At 35.6% G+C, this 18,972-nt stretch overlaps 1 protein-coding gene across 14 annotated transcripts in view; it reads right to left on the minus strand.

The window, feature by feature from the left end:
- The window catches only part of MBD5 (methyl-CpG binding domain protein 5), a 494,793-nt gene that overhangs the window by 49,033 nt on the left and 426,788 nt on the right, over window positions 1-18,972 (minus strand). For all 14 annotated transcript variants that reach the window (XM_070070952.1, XM_070070949.1, XM_017342834.3 and 11 more), the window contains 4 exons: window positions 17,364-18,037; window positions 13,904-14,006; window positions 12,698-12,878; window positions 5,360-7,495 (listed from right to left, as the gene is read on the minus strand). In XM_070070952.1, the coding sequence (XP_069927053.1) occupies window positions 5,360-7,495; window positions 12,698-12,878; window positions 13,904-14,006; window positions 17,364-17,476 (2,533 nt within the window). In that variant the 5' untranslated portion in view covers window positions 17,477-18,037. The remainder of the gene's footprint in view (window positions 1-5,359; window positions 7,496-12,697; window positions 12,879-13,903; window positions 14,007-17,363; window positions 18,038-18,972) is intronic.

Consider the following 18,972-nt stretch of genomic DNA (forward strand, 5'->3'; position numbering starts at 1 on the left):
CTGGGTATGTGGAACTGAAATCTATTTTGATGACACCACAAGAAAATTTTTTAGCACTATTTTTTAAGAGTCAAATTTCTGTAGAGTTAACATTACTCCACCGAATCTGAGAACTTTTTGAAACTGTTTAAAATGTTTTCAGATCATTTGATTTTGGTAAACAGCAGCTAGGCATCTCCTAGAGAACTGAAGAATTTCTTTTACAAATAAGCTTAAGGTATTGCAATGGAATAAATTTCTCCCAATTTTCACACTGGGACAATTTATTTCTTGAAAGGTACAAAATAGATCATTGAATCAGCAAACATATCACACCACTCTGAGTTCTGTTATCACCTCTGATTACACAGACTCAATTTCTTTAGTCAAACAATCTTAACTCCTTTTGTACACAAAGAAACATTAACCCTGGAATATGTAAACAAAGTAAGTGGTGTAACCCTGATATTAAAAGACCTTCTTAAACAGCAAGACATTGTCTGTAGTAAAAATATCTTACAGCAAAGAAGAAATGGCTCATTTTGCAAAATTTTTGAAAAGACATAGATTTTTATCATACAGTCCTGAATTCAATATAGCTTTGTTGTTTGGTTAGAAAACAAGAACAGAGGGCAGCTTTTAACCTATAAATCTTATGTTTCAGATAGGCTATACGATTTAGGCATTTAAAACTTTGGGTGGAACTTTTTCTAAAAGCAACTGTTATTTTTTCAGCCAAAACCTTCAACAGACTTCTGCCTTTTTTCCCAGTCTACTTTAGCATATATAAGACTAGATTATTTCTATATAATCTCCCCATATTTTGAGAGAACTTACATGGTACAATCCACCATTGAGCATTTCACCCTGTAACCTTTCCACACGTGTAGTCTCAAATTGAAATTAGAGCACAACTCCCTTTATTTTCTTTACTTGCAAATTCTGAGGATAAACAAACACACAGAACAAAAAACTCCTAAATTCATTACTTTGTAGTCTTTTACCAAAAGTGTTCTTTTGTGAACTATTTCATTGTCTTATACCTACCATTTCAATGGCTGTCCTGAGTTTCAACCAAAGGTATTTTGTGCTGAAAGAAAACACTTTCTCTTGTAGAGCTAAAAAAATAGTTTTATATTTATATATAAATACTCATGAACATATATTTATTTGTAGGTTTATTTATATTCTTGTTAGTCAATGTATATCTTTAAGAGTTAAGGCAAATAAATGTTTAAATTATTTTCTCTTCTGGCACAAACCCACCCTCTGCCCTCTCATATGATGATATTTTCATTTGTTCAGAAGAGTTAATTAAACGTTTTCATTAGGAAAAAAGACTATAAAAAGCATTTAAAGTGAAAAAACTATATTATAATCAATGATTATCATATTAAAAGGAGGTAGGGTTTTTATTAAGTATGTTAGCAGAATAATCTAAATCTTTTTTTCTTTGAAAACTGTGAAAAACAAGGCCACGGGATGGATGGGTTTTGAGAATATTGATGGGGCTGAGTTCTCAGTACTGGACTTAGTTACTGGCACAGGTGTTTTTGCTATACAGTAAGCAGGTGTGCAGTAGTCAGATGCCCCACAAGGCATATGCCTTTTGAAATATGCCAGTCAAGGGCACTTGATTTTGTATTCCTCTCTAAACCAGAAAACCACAAGGCATGTGCTGGAACTACTTACACACTGAAGGTTATCACTTTCTGAAAACTGAAAGTTGCTTGAAATATAAATTACTGAAGGAGTTCCAGAACATATCTGTATTTGAGTGTTTTGAGTGAGAACCTGGAATTCTGGGGTTTGGCTGCCAGATTCACCAGAGCTTTGGTTTACACTTTGAGGAATGTCATCAACTATCCTACTGGTCAGATTCTAAATCTGTTACTATTAAATTTTACTTGCACCTTGATATTCAAAGAGCTAACAGAAGCCTATAAACTTTACAAGACAAAGTATTTAGAATCTTTAGTAGAAAGGCGATATGAAAATATGTTAAAAACAATAGGGCCCTATATATTTTTAAGTTTCAGAAAAATTTTCTAAGTATTTATTTTTATCTGATTTTGATTTTATCTGCTTCCAATTTCCATACCTAAGTTGTACATTTTCAATGTGTTCCACAGAATTCACATATACATCCCCAAATTAATATATGATAGAAAAATTCTCTCTAAAACAAGTTTTGAAAATACATTATCTAATTAAGCCTTTTCAGAGCAGGTTATTTCTTGTCTTAATGCAGTGTTTTTGAATTATTGCTTAAGAGTATCAAAAGGCACTGGATTGAGCAGCAAGTTGCCTTAGTTGTGTCTACAATTACCAGAGTAGGGCTGGACCATGTTTCCTGTGGGTCTTTTTCACCCTCACCATCCTATCTCTCATTCTTGGACTGGCAAGACTAGCAAAATCTGCAGTCACCTCTTTCAAAAGTGTTTTGACATGTCTTCTACCAGGAGACCCATTCTTATCTGAGTGAGGCGATAATTCCTTAAAAGAAAGATTTCCAAATGCAATTCACAAATAATGAGTGGTTCTCTTGATATTCTGGACATTTCAATTGTACTGCAACAAACATTCTAATCATTATATGCTATAAAATCAGAGTCCAAAGGGGGAAGGCAAAACAACTGACTTTCGTATAAAAGTACATCAGAAGTTTGCAAATGTGACTTTAAACATGGATTAATGTGCTTTAATTCATTATCTATTGAGCAATTGAAAAGATTTAGAAAGGGAAAGCAATACGTTTCAGGATTTTCAATTAGCAATGTTTCAGATGCAGAACTCAATGCAACTGGGAAGAAAAATGGATTTCAGAATCAGATGAGCCTGAGTTCAGATTCTAAGTCAATTATGGATGATCCTAGATAGTTATTTAAGTTCTCCAAGGCTCAATTTCCTCATCAGTGTAATGGAGACAAGAATACCTTAAGCTCTGGAAAACTGCCAAAGTGCAAATAATGTAGGCAAATTCCTTGACACATAATAAGTAAGAGAGCAATAAGCAACATTTTAAGAATAAAACATGTTTTTCTTTCAATGTCTTACTGCTACACTAAGAATACCAAGTAAAATTCTTATATGGAAAGCCATGACTGTCATCTGCTGTTTTATTCTGAATTCCTGTCCTCCAGCACTCAATGATTATTTGATGGATGAAAAAATGTCAGTGTAAATAGATATTTAGTCTGGGGAATTAGTACACTCAATTGACACAGTTCACTATATAGCAAAGAGAAACATGACATTAGAGACCTCTTCAATATTTACTTCATGAAAAGAGTAACATTAATTAGTTAATCAGTCCATTTTTATAACCAACTGCAAATCAGACCTATGCATGTTAATTAGCATTTAATTTTAATAAGTTTAATATTTTAAAAATTCTTACTGACCTAGATTTTTATTAAGTATACACTTCCTGTTAGCACACACATAATTGGTCACATCCCTATCATTATTAGACATTTATTCTTGCCCCTTTTAGCTATTTATATGCTAATGCATTTTAAATATTAATAAATTTTAACCTGTGTGCTCTGACACCTCCAGTACTAGCAATCCAGGTCATATGTTTTACAGAGATACATGGAACAAGAAAATAAATGACCAAGACTAGATGAAATAAGTCTAAACTTGAAAATCAGAATATAAATAAATGTTGGTCTCTTCCATTATAGATGAATTGAAATATATCATTATACTAAAATTCATACACTTTGCTCCTATGAACTTAGATCTGCAATGAAATAAACTGAGGTAAAGAGTATCATAATTATATAATATAAGGCGACTAATAATGTCTCATCAAGATGATTGAAAATATACTCAATGAATATGGTGTATTTTTAAATAGTTATGGGTGTTTTGTAACTTTAATGTGTGAAACTCATAAGATTAAATTTTTATTTGTGTCTAATTATTAAAAAAAAAAGGAATGTGAATCAATGAAAACTTGGAAGCCCCTCTGATAAGCATCCTGCTAAACACACAAAAAATAAAGTTTTTTAAGATTCCTTAAACTAAAATTATCAAGAAGGCACTAAGCATTTCAAATATCTTCTAAACCTTATATTCTTTTTTAACAAAAGAGGTCACCGAACAGTTCATTAAATACTAACATCAAAACATAACATGTAACACAAATTGTGAAGGATGGTATAGGTATAAGTTGGCAACATTAGGAAGGAAAACTCTTGATTTTACTATCAGTAATAGACATGTAGGTTATAATGCTTTCCCAGAACAATGGTATAATACACTCTACACAAATCTACACAACAGCCTATTAGTAGAAGCCTCAGCAGTTTTCTCATTTCCAGTAGCAATCCGGGTTTTAAAGCCTGCTGTTTTCATAGATGAATAATAAGATCTCTACAATCATCTTTTATTTCCTCCCTGTCATTTCCCACAAATCTGGAATCATTAGTGTTGAGTTCTGAGTATTTTTTCCTAATGTTTTCAAGGTCATACTTTCTTACAACTCAATGAATTTACCTCTTTAATGTTTCTGTACAGTTTTTGACAACAATTTCTGAGGACTCTTGCACAAAACATAGTTCTTTCTCTAATGTGTCTAATTTTAAAATAAATTTGTCTTGGGTGAAGAGATACAATAAATTTGGGTTCAAATCCTTAAGGTCAATGGTAAAAATAATGATTTTGTTCTAGAAGAAAATTGTAAAACAATTTCAAGATCAAAAATTCTAGAAATCAGGTTGACAAGCCTTTTTTTATTAGAAAACTTAAATTATTACCTTTTTTTTTAAAAAAGGAGTAGCCAATAACCATTTTTGAATTTTCTCAGACAAATAATAATAAAGTATAGCAAACTAGGATAAAAGAACACATTAGAAAGACAGTTTTCTACTTCATACAACTTCTAGTTACCTTTTCCTATCCATTTACCTATTTCTGTTCAGCAGCAAGAAAAAATATCCATTTATTTTTGCTTTTTTTGGGTTTTCCAAGATGAGCTTCATTTACCTGAATACAAACAAAAGCTAGGGGAAACGGCTTTAATATTGTCATAGACCAAGGTCATGTCTCATGAGCCAGGAAACCCTGCCTTCTATGGCTTCTTTTGCAGTCTAGAGTCCAATGAATACACAACCAACTGAAAGTCAAACAATATTCAAAATGACATAGATTGACAACAAATAATGGAAGCGCTGAATTCCCTTAGCTGTTATTCTTTCCAAAGACAAATCCCTAGCATTCAGTAAATAAAATTATAAATACTAAAGAAACAAAGAGAATTTCACAAAGGGGAAAGGATCATTTCTCATCATAATAAATATTTTGGTACAAATTTTAAAAAAACGTAGAAAAGTTTAGTACCTTTGGGTACTTTTTTCTAATAAAACCATACCTGCTTCAGAACTTGTTTGATTATAGCTGCTAACAATGCTGTTTGGTATCACTGGAGTGGAGGACGTTGAAATTCTTGACTGAGGTGGATTGGGATGTAATGAATTTCCTAAAGCCATGCCCGACTGACTGAGCATCCCACAGTTCCCGCTAGCCTGAATCTGATTTATTAAACCTGCAAGATGGTGGTTAGGGACTGGACTGTTACTGTGAACAAAGTTAGTGTTTGCATTGTGGCAGTGCACGGCTTCCCCTCTTAAAGGTATGTTCTGTGTCAGTGAATTCTGAAGAACACTGGAGTTCATATTGGGATCTGGAAAATGCAGCTGGTTAGCAGAGCAAGGCAAAGCAGTATTTGAGCCCCCACAACCCGGGGTACTATTGCTACTCAAGTGAGAGCTTTGACAACTCATAGACTGTAGTAACTGAGACATTGAACTGATGGGAAATGAACCCTGACCCTGCTTCCTTAGCAAGTCGGGTGCAGGTTTAGGAACTGCAGAACTATCCATTTGAGACTGTCTGAGCAAACTCAACACTGTGGTAGGTGGCTGTTTTCTTTTCCGTAATGAGTCTTTTTGCTGAGACATCAGCTTATCTCTTAGTGCTGCTCGACCACTTTGCCCTTCACCTGTTGGGAGAAGCATGTTGGCAGTAGGAGGGAACATGGTGTTTAAAGTGCTATGTCCTTCAGTGTTGCCACTGCCGGCAACAGCTCCAGAATTGCTACTGCTGCTACTGTTGTTACCAGCAAGTTTGTTTTGATTTGCTAGCTGTGCTTTGGCTGCTGCTGAGAGTAAACTACTTGCTGGAAAGGAGGCAGCATTGTGCTGGTTCAAGATCTGATTTAAAGGCATTCCCAGCAAACCAGGCTGACTCTTTACAGAACCACTTCCGGCAGATGCAGTAGGAAAAGCTGCACTGCTTGGGGTATTTAGTACATTACTCATTCCAGCAATTAATGGGTTAGGGATATCCTTGTACTGATGATGTCCATCGGACTTGGTAGAAGGGCTTGATGGCATTGATGGCCTTGGGGACCCTATTGTTGACCTTGGTGACCTGGGTGGAACCTTAATACCACTACAAGTGGCCTGGGGTCCTACAGGTGGCATCATGAAATTTCCATGATCTGATGATGTGGAAGATGAGCGTGATCTTTGGGGCGATGCCTCAATCCTTCCAATTCCAGTCCCCATCATGTGCACTGGGGATGTCACTGGAGAAGGGGACAGGGAGGTTGAAGCTGAATGCTGAACTCTTTGTACATGACTCCCATGATTCATGTGGCCAGGTTTTACAGTTGGCAAAGGGAGATTACTTGGCAAAGGAACAACAGCAGGAGGCATGCTTACATTCATCACAGGTACCTGAGAGTGGACATTTGAATGGAAACTGGTTGGATTAATGATAACAGGGTTCTGATTCACTGGTTTACTAGGAATCGGGTCAAGAATGCCAAGTGGATCTTTCTCAGATGTTAATGGCTTTTTCTGAAGAGCACAAGAAGGTGGAGGTGGGGGGGGTGGGCCTTGGGGTGGTTTGTGGTGGAACATTGCTCGCGGTATTTCCATATTAGTCGAAAAATTACACATTGGTTTTTTCATTACTGGACTCTTTGTAGTCAAGGTTGGGGAAAGAGGTATATTAGTCCTTCCAGCCATTGCACAGGATGACTGTACAGGAGAACCGTGTAGCATTACTGAAGGTGGAGAAAGAGGAGTCCTATTCAGGTGAATAGGACTAGAATTGGGAGCTCCATGAAAACCAGGATTATTTCTCGTGAAAACATCAGGGCTTCCAAGCGGGTCAGTCCTTGGAGAGATTGAGCCATCTCCATATATCTGGGAACCTGATGATGCAGGGCTGGGCAGGCCTCCATGGCTGCCACGGAATGGAGATTTCTGTCCGTGTTCACTGCTGCCCAATCTCTGCCGGGGGTAGACAGGGTGGAGTTCTTGTTGCTGGCTTCCAGGCAGTTCTTGTACATATAACCTTCCCATGGCATTCGATGATCCAATCATTAACTTGAAAGGATTCTTACATTCCGGCATTACAGAATTTGTAATCCCTTCGTGAGACTTATTTCTCACTGATCTTGGAGTTGCTGCCCGTGAAGGTACTACTGGAGTTGCATCTGATGTGAAAGAAAAAACAAAAATCTGTTAATAGTCTTCTTTTGTGTTGGGGGAGAGAAGGAGAAGGAAATCGGGAAGAGTGAGGGAGGAAGAACATCTGAAACAGAAATTTGAAAATAAAAGCTGTGATTCTATGCTATTAAAATTTTGCATTCTATATTAATTAGTATTATTCTCCCTTAGTTGAACAAAGGTTCTTAGAAATTGCTCATTTTTCTTGTTTACCTGTTGAGAGAGCATAAGCATCTAAATCAAGACATAGTGAGTTAACCATTTAATAGCACTTAGAATATGAAAAATCAAGATTGACAGCTCAGGTGGAAATGGTGATGTTACTACCTTGTTGGATTTGGGAATTTTAAGAACTGTTACAACAGAAAATCATAGTCTCTGTGGCACAATATATTTTTGGATGCTTTACATGAATTGCTATTTCCACATTTTGTAACTCTATAAATGTTACCTCATTGAAATCTTCTCAGGCGAATACAAGTAATCTTTCCTTACGACATTTTCACTTCAGTTTGCTCTCACTATGACAGTAAGACTTAATTTTTGTGAATTAAGTTAATGGAACTCCAAAACTTTTATAGTGGGAGTGGTAACAGAAACAAATGTGGTGATAATGCAATCATGCATAGCTTCACATCATGTCTGCAACACTGTAATTTATTTTCTCCTAATTAGTCATTATTGTGAAAACCACCTTAGTCAACCAACTTAGATAAAAGACTGCAATTCTTTTATTAGGACAGAATTCTCATGTAAAATTTAGTCAGAGTGTAAAACCTTCAATACTAGATTCCAATTGAGTATTCTCTTTTTACATGAGTGTATTTTGTCCTGTCTGGTTTTATGGAATCCCTTCAGTTCTTTTGGAGATCAGACAGAATATAGGCAACAAAAGCAAGCTGGCTCATCATACAGAATTTTCATTCTATCATATCAAAACTCTCGGTTTCAGTTTTTTTTAAACCCCTACAGATATTTAACTCTTTTATAAAGTTATGCCTTCCTAGAGATGGCAAATAAAATTCACTTCAGATGAGAAGTACTAGCTATTGGTATTGATTGTTTAGAGAGCTGTGAGGGAAAAGATGCTGAGCTCTAGATGGACTCCAGGAGAAGATGCTAATGAGCCCATCACAGCCGGGAGATGTTAGTAGCACCATTCACACTATATATTTGCACCATTCATACTATATACTTGGTGTAACTATTTTATAACACATTCGCAAGTATACAATAGGATTCTTTTTTTTTTTTTTTTTTGACAGGCAGAGTGGACAGTGAGAGAGACAGAGAAAGGTCTTCCTTTTCCGTTGGTTCATCCCCCAATGGCCGCTGCTGTGGCCGGTGCGCTGTGGCCGGCGCACCGGGCTTATCGGAAGCCAGGAGCCAGGTGCTTCTAACAGGATTCATTTGTAATCAGAGGCATGCTTACTTACATGAATAATTACACATTTAAGATAAACTTCTACCTGCTAGACAGTATAGAGGTCAAATAATAACAATTTCTAAGGTGGTCGTTTTCAATATAGGGTACACGGGAGTCTAGCTAGGGAGTATTCAGGAGTAAGAGAATGCAGTGAATATTATGTTTTCGTGGGAAATACAGACTCTAATTCTAGCATGGCAGAGGTTCTTTGACAGAGTGATTTCTGGATATACTAAACGAAAAGTTCAGAACTCATGATGTAAGAAAATACAGCAGATAAACTCAACTGAAGCTTATTTTTTAAAGAGAGATTTTTGAGGACTGTACTTAAAGAAGTAATATACAAAAAACATGCGGGGCACTGTGTATGGCATATACTGAGAGCATAGTTACACCCATGAGCATCACTGGAATTTTCATAGGACTGACTTGCTCTTTAGTGACAAAACCATCTACCTGTATTTTTTTCTTGGGTATCAATGTATTTATATGGTTATCTACAACTCAGTGATTAAAAATTAGACATTAAGGGGACAGCATTGTGATGTAGTGGTAAAGCTGCTGCCTGGGATGCTGGCATCCCATATGGGTGTTCAAATCCTGGCTGTTCTACTTCTGATCCAGCTCCCTGCTAATGTGCCTGGGAAAGCAGTGCAGGGTGGTCCAAATCCTTGGGCCCCTGCACCCACGTGGGAGACCTAGAAGAAGCTCCTGGCTCCTGGATTTGGCCTTACTCAGCCTCAGCTGTTGTGGCTATTTGGGGAGTGAACCAGTCGATGGAAGATCGAGCTCTCTCTCTCTCGTCTCTCTCTCTCCCCCTCCTTCCCTCCCTCCATCTCTCTTTAACTGTGCCTTTCAAATAAATAAAATAAATCTAAAAAAAGGCATTAGCATTTTTTATGTTCAACTAACAATTTAGACACTAGCTATGGTTTAGAAAGGACTTCCATACCTGAGGAAAACCAGTTGCCATCTTTATGAAAATAATAGACTACTGAATAAACAAACAAAAGTCAGGCTGATGTTATGTTACATTAGGAGTTAAGTATACACGAGTTTGCAAGTGTAAATGCTACACATTTATGCTTTTGTGTATATTCAAGAAGATGTTTCAAAAGCACACACAGAAATAAAATGTTTAAGATTTAAAGGAAGAGGCATGAAAACTATGTGAGGCTTCTGAATTTTAACTATTCAATTCTCAACTTTATAACATAGAATTAGGAAATGGAATTAAATGCTATGTGTGTAGCTAGTAAAAGAATCATTATTAACCCAATAAACTATCATTTTAAAGGGGATGGAAACATATGCATTACTACCTGTACTAGTTAAATGTTTACATTTAATTTTTGTAATTAAACTTGTATATATACACAGGGCAAAGGACCTAGATCTAGATTCTTCTAGAGATTTTAGAAAGGCAACAAGAGATGACGAGCATTGTGGATCAGCAGGATAATCCACCATCTGCAGTGATAGCATCCTAAACGGGCACCTGTTCAAGTCTTGGCTGCTTTACTTCTGAGCCAGCCTCCTGCTAATGTACCTGGAGAAGCAGTGGAAAATGGTCCAAATGCTTGGGCCACTGCACCTGTGTGGGAGACAGGGCTGGAGTTCTAGGCTCCTGGCTTGGGCCTGACTCAGCCATGGCTGTTGTGGCCATTTGGGGGTGAACCAGCAGATGTTGAGATCTCCATTCTCTTTCTCTAACTCTGCCTTTCAAATAAATAAATAAATTCTTTAAAGAAAAAAAAAGCAACAAGGCATATTTTGCAGATACAAGTGAAACTCTTTGATGTTATGTTATATGAGAATAGCAGCAGATTAGATTTTATAGAGACACAGATGCAAGATAATATGGAAAAATGGAAGCATAGCTCTATCAAGGTGGTAGAATAATGGTAATTTTAAAATAATTTATCACTATGAAATGTACCTTTAAATTGTTGCAATATATTTTAACTGAAAAAAAATATAGCTCACTAGAAGAAAAAAAGTTTCCTAGATTTTTTTTTTACATACCTTAGTGGAGCAAATTTTTCAGATTATTCCTGTTAAAGTTTAAAGGTTAAAGAGTTATTGGAAAGGAGCTCTATGTTGGCAACTCCAAATCTGTCTCTGCCTGCCATTCTCCCAGGAGTTCTAAGTTTGAATCTTCAATCACCTCTGTTACCTGAATGATGTGGGAGCTGTTCTTTCCATCCACAGCTCTCAACAATTTGGCCCTAATTTATCTCCACAGGTTTAATTTTCCACTGAAGTCAGATTGGTTTCCACATAATCCTTAATTATTCTACATAAATTCCGGTGGAGAATTTTCCTATTCTCCTCATATGTCTGCATCTTGTTGTTTTCCAAGGCTGGTCCAAATCTGCCTTCTGCCAGAAAGGCTTCTCTGCTTGTTGCAGGTTACACTCATCATCCCTATTTTTCAGAGTTCTGAAGATTAGTATCGTTGTCCTCCTACACAAATGCTTAGGTGCTTAGACCTATTGTATTCTGATTATTATTTAAGTATCAAATTTATATTTATTAAGTAGTATTTTGGAGAGCTTTCATTTTCTAGCCCTTCCAAAAAAGGAGTTCTTCTGTCTCAAAATATACTTCCACATAGTATACTTCAATCATAAAGGACAAAAGGTAACTTAACACTGGAAAACTCAGATGGATACGACCTTATCCAAGTAACAATGTATCCAAGTGTGATAAAATCACTTCATGTGGCTCCTGAAGAGGATACATCAACACCAGTGTAAAATGTGTTTAATCCAGCCATAAGGATGGGGGAAAATCAGTCAGATCAACATTTAGGAACATCCTACAAAGCTGGCTTGAGCTCTTTAAAAGAAACTTCAATGTCATGAAAGATAGAAAAACATGGAGAAATTGATATAAAAACAACTAAATGTGGTGCACAACTTCTGATTGCATCCTAGAGTTAAAAAAAAAAAGCCTGAATTTTAAAAAAGCTAGAGGACACATTCTAGGACAGGCATGGGGATTGAAATATAGACTGCATATAAGATAATAATATAGTATCAGTATCAAATTTCCTGAATGTGGTGAGGTTGTGATTATGTAAGAGAATGTCCATGTGTACCAAATTATTTAGGGGTGAACTGTCAAAATATCTCTAACTTATGAAACAAAATGTTAATTGGCCAATCTAGGTGAAGGGTATACAGATACTCAGTGAAGTATTCTTGTGATTTTTCTGCAGCTTTGAAAATTTTATAAAAAAGAAAACTTGTGTGTGCATGTGTATGTGTGGCTCTGGGGAGAGGTACAGAATAAAAAATTCCCACCAAGATTTCTGTCTAGTAGGTGTTCAATGAATAAATAGCTATTAAATGGCTCAAAGAATAAGAACTGCTAGTTCCTGAGAACACTGCTAAGTTGGCTTTGGGGACCTGATACCACACATTCTGTTTCAGCCCTAGAAAAGAGACTACATTTGTTTCCTAAAAACCTATGACACTTTTTCTTTTGTTAGCATACCTCTACACACCTTCACAGCACTTGTACGTGCTAATTAGTGTTTATTCTGATAACTAGATGATTTGGATGGGAAATAACCTCATGACAATTTTTCAGAGCTAATTTGTTGTTTGTAGTAAAATGATAGAAGATTCAGATCCTTTAAAGCATGTGCATGTTTGAAAAGTGGAATGGGAAAAAGCTTGGCAAAGTGACTGGTAGCGATTCCTAGAAAAGCAGAGTGGGGAAGGAGGATTCCTAAATCCTTCACCATGTTACATACTTGTTCCTCCTCCGGGACTGGTGAGCACCAGAGAAGGATGTGGGGCTTCCATGCTTTTATGAAGTGTGGCCACTGCAATGATTTTTCTTTTATGTATGCATAGCTTTGTGACATCTTCATCTGCCTTAACATCTTCAGCAGTTCTCTGTTTCACAGCAGCTCCAGGATCAAAATTAAACACCTGGAAAAAGCACAGCCTTTGTTTAGAATATGAGAACATTTAACAAAAAGATTCTCTTGTTTAAAAAGAAAAAAAGTTGTGCATCAATTAAGCCATAAATCTCAATAAAACTTTTTCAAGTTTTTAAATGTATGAAATGTAACTTTATTTAACTTAATAAATACTTTTGCTGAACTCAGGGTTTTTGTGGCAAAGTTACATAATGAAAATTATCCTAATTCTAAGATAGCCAATATAAATATATGGAGAGGTATATTATCTGATAATGTTCCCAATTTTAGATACCTCCTGATGTTAAAACAGCACAAAAAGAAATGAGGTACAGTTAAAAAACAACCAAAAAGCAATAACATTTCTACATGCTTTTTCTTTAGTTTCATTTTATAACTATGTTTATATTACCTTTTCACTGATTTGAAAAAATCTAGTACTCTATTTAAAAGTAAGCCTTACTTATTTATAAATCTTTTTTTTTAGAATGCAGTGACATAGAAATAAAAAAGGAAAATAATGTCTATTAATCTTTAGTTTTTCAATTAGCATTATGGTAGCGATTCAGAGACTAATGATCTATTTCTGTAGCAAATAATAGTTTAGAATTTTAAATGATTTTCTATGAGGGCTCAGGTTTGTGATTTTAGGATTATTTGTGGCAGATTTACCAACACCAGTGCTTAAATTAACACTGAGAATTTGAGTGGTTCTAGTAGTAAAAGAAAATATGCTCTGTTAAATGCTGAGCAGAGTACAGCTCTAACAAAAAGGTACAATGGTAGTTTTAATGAAATATTCAATATGAATATAAGTTTATCACCTTTGAAAATGATTCTTGGATTTAACTATTTTCCACATCTTTAAGCATTCAAAAATGCACATGAAAGAGGCTTTAATTAGATAAAGAATACGATGCATATGTAATTGGAGAAGTAATATAAAAATGAAATGCTAAATGAGAGAAGTCAATATATAAAATACTTAAAAATTAAAAAAAAAAAACTGCTGTAGCTCTATTGTGAAATGGTTACCTTGGGAAGAATAAGAGGACATTCCAAGCCACACTTGCATGTTCCATCAGTAAGCAGGTATGTTTTAACCTGCTCCAAGCAAGATAACAAAGACCCACTGGGACTGTAAAATAGTTTAAAAAAACATCAGGAAATAATTTTGACTGCACATATTATATGAAAAAGGCATAATTTATAGTCTTACTGTCCTTCACAGGATAATATTTTCCCACTAGGGAAGAGTGCTTTCTTTGTCAATATTATGTTAGCTACTTAATTATAGCCTTTAACACTATCACTCTTTCTTGTGAACCAAAGTATTTCTCAGGAAACTACAGATCTCCATAGAAAATTAAACAAAAGTATTTTGAAAACCAAAGGTGGAGTAAACATGTGAAAAATGCTATTCTTAAGAAAGGACAGAAGCTTGGCAAGATAAGAACAGGGAACAAGAAAAACGACATAAAAGTAATCACTGTCATTTTAAACCAAAAGATCTACTTTTGAAGCTCTTTAGGGATAAATGGAAATTTAGGAACACTTTGGGGTTCAACTCAGAAAGTTGGCAAGTCTATAAAAGCTGGTGCTAACAATTATTTCCCTATTTATCTTGGAGTCTAAAACCAAGTTGTCCCTATGTAAAAGCAAGTTTCTCTTTTCTCCTCCTCACTTGTGTTCCTTTGAAGATTGATCAGTGTGGTCTAACTTAAAATATACAGAAAAGCCAAATAGTACAAAGGAGAGAGGGATCAGGCAGAGCTGACCTAAGATGGGGAACTTTTGAGGAAACAGGGTTTTAGGAGGCAGAAAGGTGATGTACATGTCTTTGGGCTGGTATTTGGGTAGGTGTTTTGATGTCACCACTCTTCAGATCATAAAAGTCAGTATGATATGTGAACACTGGTCAATTTCAATTCCACAGCTGAGTTACTAGTTGAGATGGCACCATTACTCTTTTGTTTTTATATACAGTGGGAGTTAGTTTAAAATGAGTAATTTGCATTTTAGGATTTCTATTTTTATTTTTACAACTTAAGTGCATATTATGCTTTGAAATTATTATATAGTTTTCACTTGAGATTATGTTTTATTTAAGATTATTTACCAAAACCTTCACTTAAGTCTTCTGGTCGAATATATCCAGAAACAGCACTCTCCATTTCATATACCAAGCACTAAGCTACTAGATATAGACCACTCTGCCTCTACAAAAACACAGGTAGTAGTAGTTTTGTATGTATAAATGAACTGTATTTTGTTTATGGGCAGTCATACAAATGACTTATGCATGTAAAAAATCTAAATGAAAATACTCAACTTGGGCCAAATTATTTACTTTGGCATTTTCTTTGTTGCAAAAAATAATAATTGACATGTTTAAGACTGGAGTTTCACCTTGGCATGTAGGGGCAACACGTTGCTTCTAGAAGTCTGGTAATTCAAATCAATAGTCACCAAAAGTTATCTTACTAATTTTTCACATGAAGAACTCATGAATTTGGTGAACAGAAACTGCACATTTTACTTAGGAGTGTATATGATAAATCCTTAGAGGAATTTGACTGCAACTCAAACCTAAAGACAAAAAATTCGTAATCCTATTACAGTACTCTACTCAAAAATGCCTCCTCTTAGTCAGTCAGTAGGAGTCTTCTCTTCAGTTGTAGCTCTTTAATTAACTTTTGGGAGCATTAATTAATGTAAAGAATAGTTTACAAGTCTTATGCATCAAGTTTAGAACACTGGAAGCAGGTGTGTAGCCTCAATGCCACCAGGAGGGAAGAGCAGCTGGAGATTAACCTAAAAATTACAATCAAACTGTATGTTGAGACAGGAGCTACAGATGGAAGGCTAGCTTCCTATATATGTTTAAGTAGTAATATAACCAGTTAATGTATAAACAAATCAAACCGTGCTGCTTTTAATTTAATTTGTAAATGTTTTACCTTATCTGAGAGAGGTAGTTACTAAAACAATTTTTAGTACACAGATTTGGATTTGGAGAACTCATGGTAACAGGGTTATCAGTTAGGGAATTCTAGTCAGATCATGGAAAATCATGAACAAGATAACTGACAGATTCTTAGACCTTAACTTGGTTTTTGATTCCCAGATTTAATATGGACTTTGCCCTCAGCAATCTAAAAAACTGATTTATCTTTCATAGGATGGAGATGAAGTAAAAAAAGCATCAAGATTTTAGAATCATTGCTCATTGTTGAACATACATTTGCTGTTTACCAATTTGAACAACTATTAATACAAATAAATGACACTGGTATCTTGTTCTACTATAACAAAATATTTCTGTCTTTGTTAACACTATTGGCAATAGGATTGCTTTGAGAAAGTTATCTGGAGAGCCACATTCTCTGCTTTCTTATCCCTTCTTCTCAATTAACAATAGAGCACTTCTTTAATACTGCAGAAACATAAGACTTGACAAAAGAATTTCAGTTGGTAACTAAATTTACCTCATGACACACCTTACATAAAACCAGCCAAGCAGACCAGGAGAGAATCTGAACTCTCTGAGTTGTTATGGCATGAAATTGGGTTTATGTAACCTAATTCATACAAATATGTCTTTGCAGAACTGAAGAATTCTATTGAAGTTGAGATATGAACGGGCACACTGAAAGTAATAACATCAATTTAATGGCAATGTGATATCTTTTCAAAAGTTTGTAGTCTATCTACTTCTAAAAGTTTTTTATTACATTGCAAAGAAAGATTGATGGGATACTGACTTGTGACATATATACTGGAAAAGTACAAAGTAAGAAACTTATATGCCAATATTTTAAATAAACAAGACTCAAACTTCTTGCCAACAATATAGTTATGTCATTCAACTTGTTCTATAAGAGCTATACACCATCAAAATGTAAAAGAGCAGGCATTTGCATTTTATTTGTAAGATTTTTTTACTTGTAAGATAAATAACCATCTCCATCATGGCTTTTTCATTTTTACTATTACATAGAAATGGATACATTAAAAACTGTGCAGAAAAAACTAGGAAATTATTTTAGTCAATATCAGGCATTAGGAAGTCTAATAGTTGAAACTGCCTATAGATAAATTATGATCTTATTTCAGGAAAGCTAGTTGAAGCACGGAGAAGGAGATGTTAGTACTATGCAGTGATACAGGTCTATTACCCTGTGAATATGGCAGTGACGCTTGTGTCTTTTAGAAATCTTCATGTTTTCTGTCTCCTTGTTACAGAGATAAGCAGAATCACATCTTATGTTCACACAATTAATACATGAAAATTCTCTCTGTTCATCTAAAGTACTTTACAATGCAAAAATAGAACAGAGTAAGAGTACTCATAGTTCTAGCACAGAGGTCATTTATTCAAATTTATTCCAGGTGCTGTCAGTCACAATATTTTGTTCTCTCAAAAACAACCCGACACTGCTTCCTTAATCTTGGGACTGAGACTCTGGAAGTAACACAGGTAATAAGAGCTCACCTGACATAATGCACTCCATTCTGATCCACACGACGCTGCCAACCCACGGGAACTTGTATAGCTGGAAGACCTCCTTCCTTGTCCCCTCCGTCACACTCTTTGCCTCCATTCATTTTCTGTGTCTGCTTGGGACTCTCCAAAGATATCAGCAATAAGATGATATCCTTATGTTACAGAGCATGATGGCCTTCAAAAATGGGCCAATGCAGCACAGTTTCCCCCAGACTCTACGAAAGGCATTGGGAGGCTTCGGCTCAGTTTGGAACCAAGTCCTTGAAATCTGCCATCGGGGAAAAATCAGTTTCCCATTATAATCTACATTAAATAACCAATATTTACTTCCTAAGGATGGCCTACATGGGTAAAAATGAGTGTTTCCAACTAAGGAAAATCATAATTCACCAAGGCTGGTACCTGTCTGAAGTTGGGGAGGGAGGAGTGTAAAGTTCTTAGTTGTACATTTTGTCTTGAACCTTGATGTTGGACTAAAATAAATTCTATTGTTTGGAAACCTGTCTCATTTTTACAGTGTGAGTCGGTTAATATTTCCAGGTACTACCGGCTTTTATAGGCCACATTCTTTAAACTTTCTCTTTATCTTCCAATCTGAATCCAAGGTGTTGCAGGTTGGTTCATCTGATGTTTTCATGACTTCAAAATCCCAATAATGTAGCCTGAAACATATGTAAATATATACACTGTACATTAATGCTATAAAATTGAGAAGCTGTACAACTTTAAAACACAATAAGCTGCAAAGTGTGTACCTAACCAATTGGTGTTTCCTGCCATCAAAATCACGTCAAATAGAATCTGTTTTCTATTTCCCACTTGTTTCATTTACTCCAGTTAAGCCTATTTATTTACTCTTTTCTATGTAAAACTTTGTAATTACTAGAGACCTGTAATTATAGCATTACACACACACACACACACACAGACAACCTCATTCAAACTTGAAATAAAATGTCTATTACCTCTTATGACCCATAAACAGCAAAGTTGTATGTACACCCATTCACTCTTTTTGATGGCTTCTTAATACTACATTCCCCAGTGAGTCAGTTTTCTTTTCTAGTCATTATTTTGGCCGACAGAAGAAAGGGGCTCTTTGGTGTTTTGTTGTTTTTAGTAAGAGTCAAAAGGAAATAAACTTACAGTATATTTCCAAATAAAAAAGGCTTTTCCTCAAAGTTATTGAACATTAAGAATAGGAGTTGCTGTTATAGTCACTAATCTTATAGGGTATTGTCTGAATTTCTTTATTAAGTCAGGAATTGCTATCTAGGGAAGTTACACCAGCTTGAAGCAGCAGTAATCAAGGCTAACATGGAAGACTTACAGAGGTCCTCTTGATGGAACTGATTAAAAAAAGACAAGAGTAAAAAAGTGTGTGTGTGGTTTTTTTTTTTTTTTTTTTTTTTTTTTTTTTTTTTTTTACAGGCAGAGTGGATAGTGAGAGAGAGAGACAGAGAGAAAGGTCTTCCTTTGCCATTGGTTCACCCTCCAATGGCTGCCGCGGCCAGCGTACTGCGCTGATCCGATGGCAGGAGCCAGGTGTTTATCCTGGTCTCCCATGGGTGCAGGGCCCAAGGACTTGGGCCATCCT

Source organism: Oryctolagus cuniculus, chromosome 3 (genome assembly GCF_964237555.1).
Source record: "Oryctolagus cuniculus chromosome 3, mOryCun1.1, whole genome shotgun sequence".
NCBI lineage: Eukaryota > Metazoa > Chordata > Mammalia > Lagomorpha > Leporidae > Oryctolagus > Oryctolagus cuniculus.